The sequence below is a fragment of the Echinops telfairi genome, unplaced genomic scaffold (assembly GCF_000313985.2).
Source record: "Echinops telfairi isolate 266 unplaced genomic scaffold, ASM31398v2 ScPeMD7_12;HRSCAF=54, whole genome shotgun sequence".
NCBI classification, from domain to species: Eukaryota; Metazoa; Chordata; class Mammalia; order Afrosoricida; family Tenrecidae; genus Echinops; species Echinops telfairi.
The window spans coordinates 4,882,212-4,884,021 of NW_022103909.1; the positions used below are offsets into that span (position 1 = coordinate 4,882,212).

Here is a 1,810-nt window from a genome sequence, read left to right on the forward strand (position 1 = left end):
GTCTGTACTGAGCTCTCTACTCAGCCACAAAATTCAGAGTGCTTCTGGATCTTGTCTGTCTGTTGGACATTGTGGAGAGTGCACACGCACACACGCGCGCGCGCGCGCGCGCGCGCGTGCGAAAGGAAGGCAAGATGAGGTAGGGGTGGAGGGGAGTACTTGAAGGATTTCTAGGGGAAAAAGTCCATTTGTAGTTTGTTTCCCTTGGCATTGCTGATAGGCATTTCTCTCTCTTCTTCTAGGACTTGGATGTTGTGGGTGACGGAATGCAGTGCCCCCCTTCACCTTTGCTTTTTGATCCTTCACTGACCCTTGAAGATCATTCAATTAAAGAAATTGCTGAAGGCACAGTGGATATATTGGCAAGTGAAGAACATACCCTAGCCAGACTTCCCTCATGTAGTGACCCAACCAGGCAGAGGTTGGCTGCTGGTTACAGTGAACTTCAGGGAGTGAGGGGTCATCACAAGTAGAGTGTAAAGATGCCCAGATGACTTTTGCTCAGTGATACCATGTATGGACGGTACATAAAAAAATGCATTTCCCACTCCTTGAGTTCTTGGTTCTACAGGTCTCCAGATGGCCAGCAGGGAACACCTTACGACTTCTCATGTCCCAGAGTACATGTTTACGTAGAAAAAATCGAGGCAAGGAATTTAGTTAAATTGTTTCTTTCAGTGGGGAGCTCAGCACTGGGATGTATCTTGTAGAGTAGGGCAAGTGGTGTGATTTGGGTTCCTTCTCTGAACTTTGGGTCAGATAGCTGTGGCAGGCCCTGACTGAAGACTAGCAGTTACACACAGCTGTTGGTTTCAAGCAGAGGCCCAGAGGATTATCTTCCGGTGGTCTTTTGGCAATTCTGGAACTTCAGCTGAGAATGGCCATTTCCTTTGGAAGAAACATCCCCCAGTCCTCCCTCCAGGTGGGAGAGTCTCAGGAATGATCCAAGTACTGGGTTCTAATACAGGTTGAGGGACAAAGATGGCTAAATGCGAGGCAACTGCCCAGAGTCATTTTCTTTCTTCTGTCTTGTTGCCTTCATAAGTGAGTATTAGGAGTTAATTCCGTGCTTTCAGCTACAGTGAATGAATTTATAAAGAAATATTTGTATTTCTTTTACTAGGGCCAGATGCACATGGATATAGATGGATGCAGAGCCCAGGGATCCCGACATTTTGAGCGAACCCTTGCGCGGTTGCCTCACACTGGAACGACTACTGCAAATGGGAAAGCAGAACCCAGCTGATAGTTTGTTTTGGGAACTGCTTGACTTGCAGAATTTAAAGTTCCCATTTTCAAACAAATATTTCTTTCACTAAACAAGGGTAATTTTCTTTTGCTTCTGGATTATTGCATACTATTGTTATGCCTGGTTTGGGGGGAATGGACCAATACTGACTGAAAGTTATGGGATTAATAAATACTGGGTTGGGCCTAAGGGGAAAAGGACTTCTTTGTAAAGGGATGTTCGCCTCATGGACATGGAAATCTATACAGGTGATTTAGGTGGACACTGTCCAAGTGGTGGCCCAGGATGTTGGTGTACTCAGTGTCTGGTTGTCTATCCCATAGCTGGTGTTTAAGCTTTTCTTTACTTGTCACCTAATTGGCCATTGTGAACCCCCTTCGACCTGAGTACGTCACCTGTGTCCTTTGAGAAAATTGCTCATAGAACCGGATCCACATAGTTTTGCTTCTAATCTATGTAAATTTCTGTAGTGGTTATGTTACATAATATACAATAAAATGTGTTGTATATAGCTTATATTAAATGTTAAAATATTATTAAAATTTAAAATAATCACCTGAA

At 44.1% G+C, this 1,810-nt stretch overlaps 1 protein-coding gene and 1 non-coding gene across 5 annotated transcripts in view; both read left to right on the top strand.

The window, feature by feature from the left end:
* KANSL2 (KAT8 regulatory NSL complex subunit 2) overlaps positions 1-1,810 on the top strand; it is a 17,784-nt gene extending 15,974 nt beyond the window's left edge. For all 4 annotated transcript variants that reach the window (XM_045287303.1, XM_004711423.3, XM_045287304.1 and 1 more), the window contains 2 exons: positions 243-362; positions 1,124-1,810. In XM_045287303.1, the coding sequence (XP_045143238.1) occupies positions 243-362; positions 1,124-1,246 (243 nt within the window). In that variant the 3' untranslated portion in view covers positions 1,247-1,810. The remainder of the gene's footprint in view (positions 1-242; positions 363-1,123) is intronic.
* LOC115868586 lies at positions 770-905 on the top strand. Its single transcript, XR_004045683.1, has one exon. It is a non-coding gene; the product is annotated as a small nucleolar RNA SNORA2/SNORA34 family (small nucleolar RNA).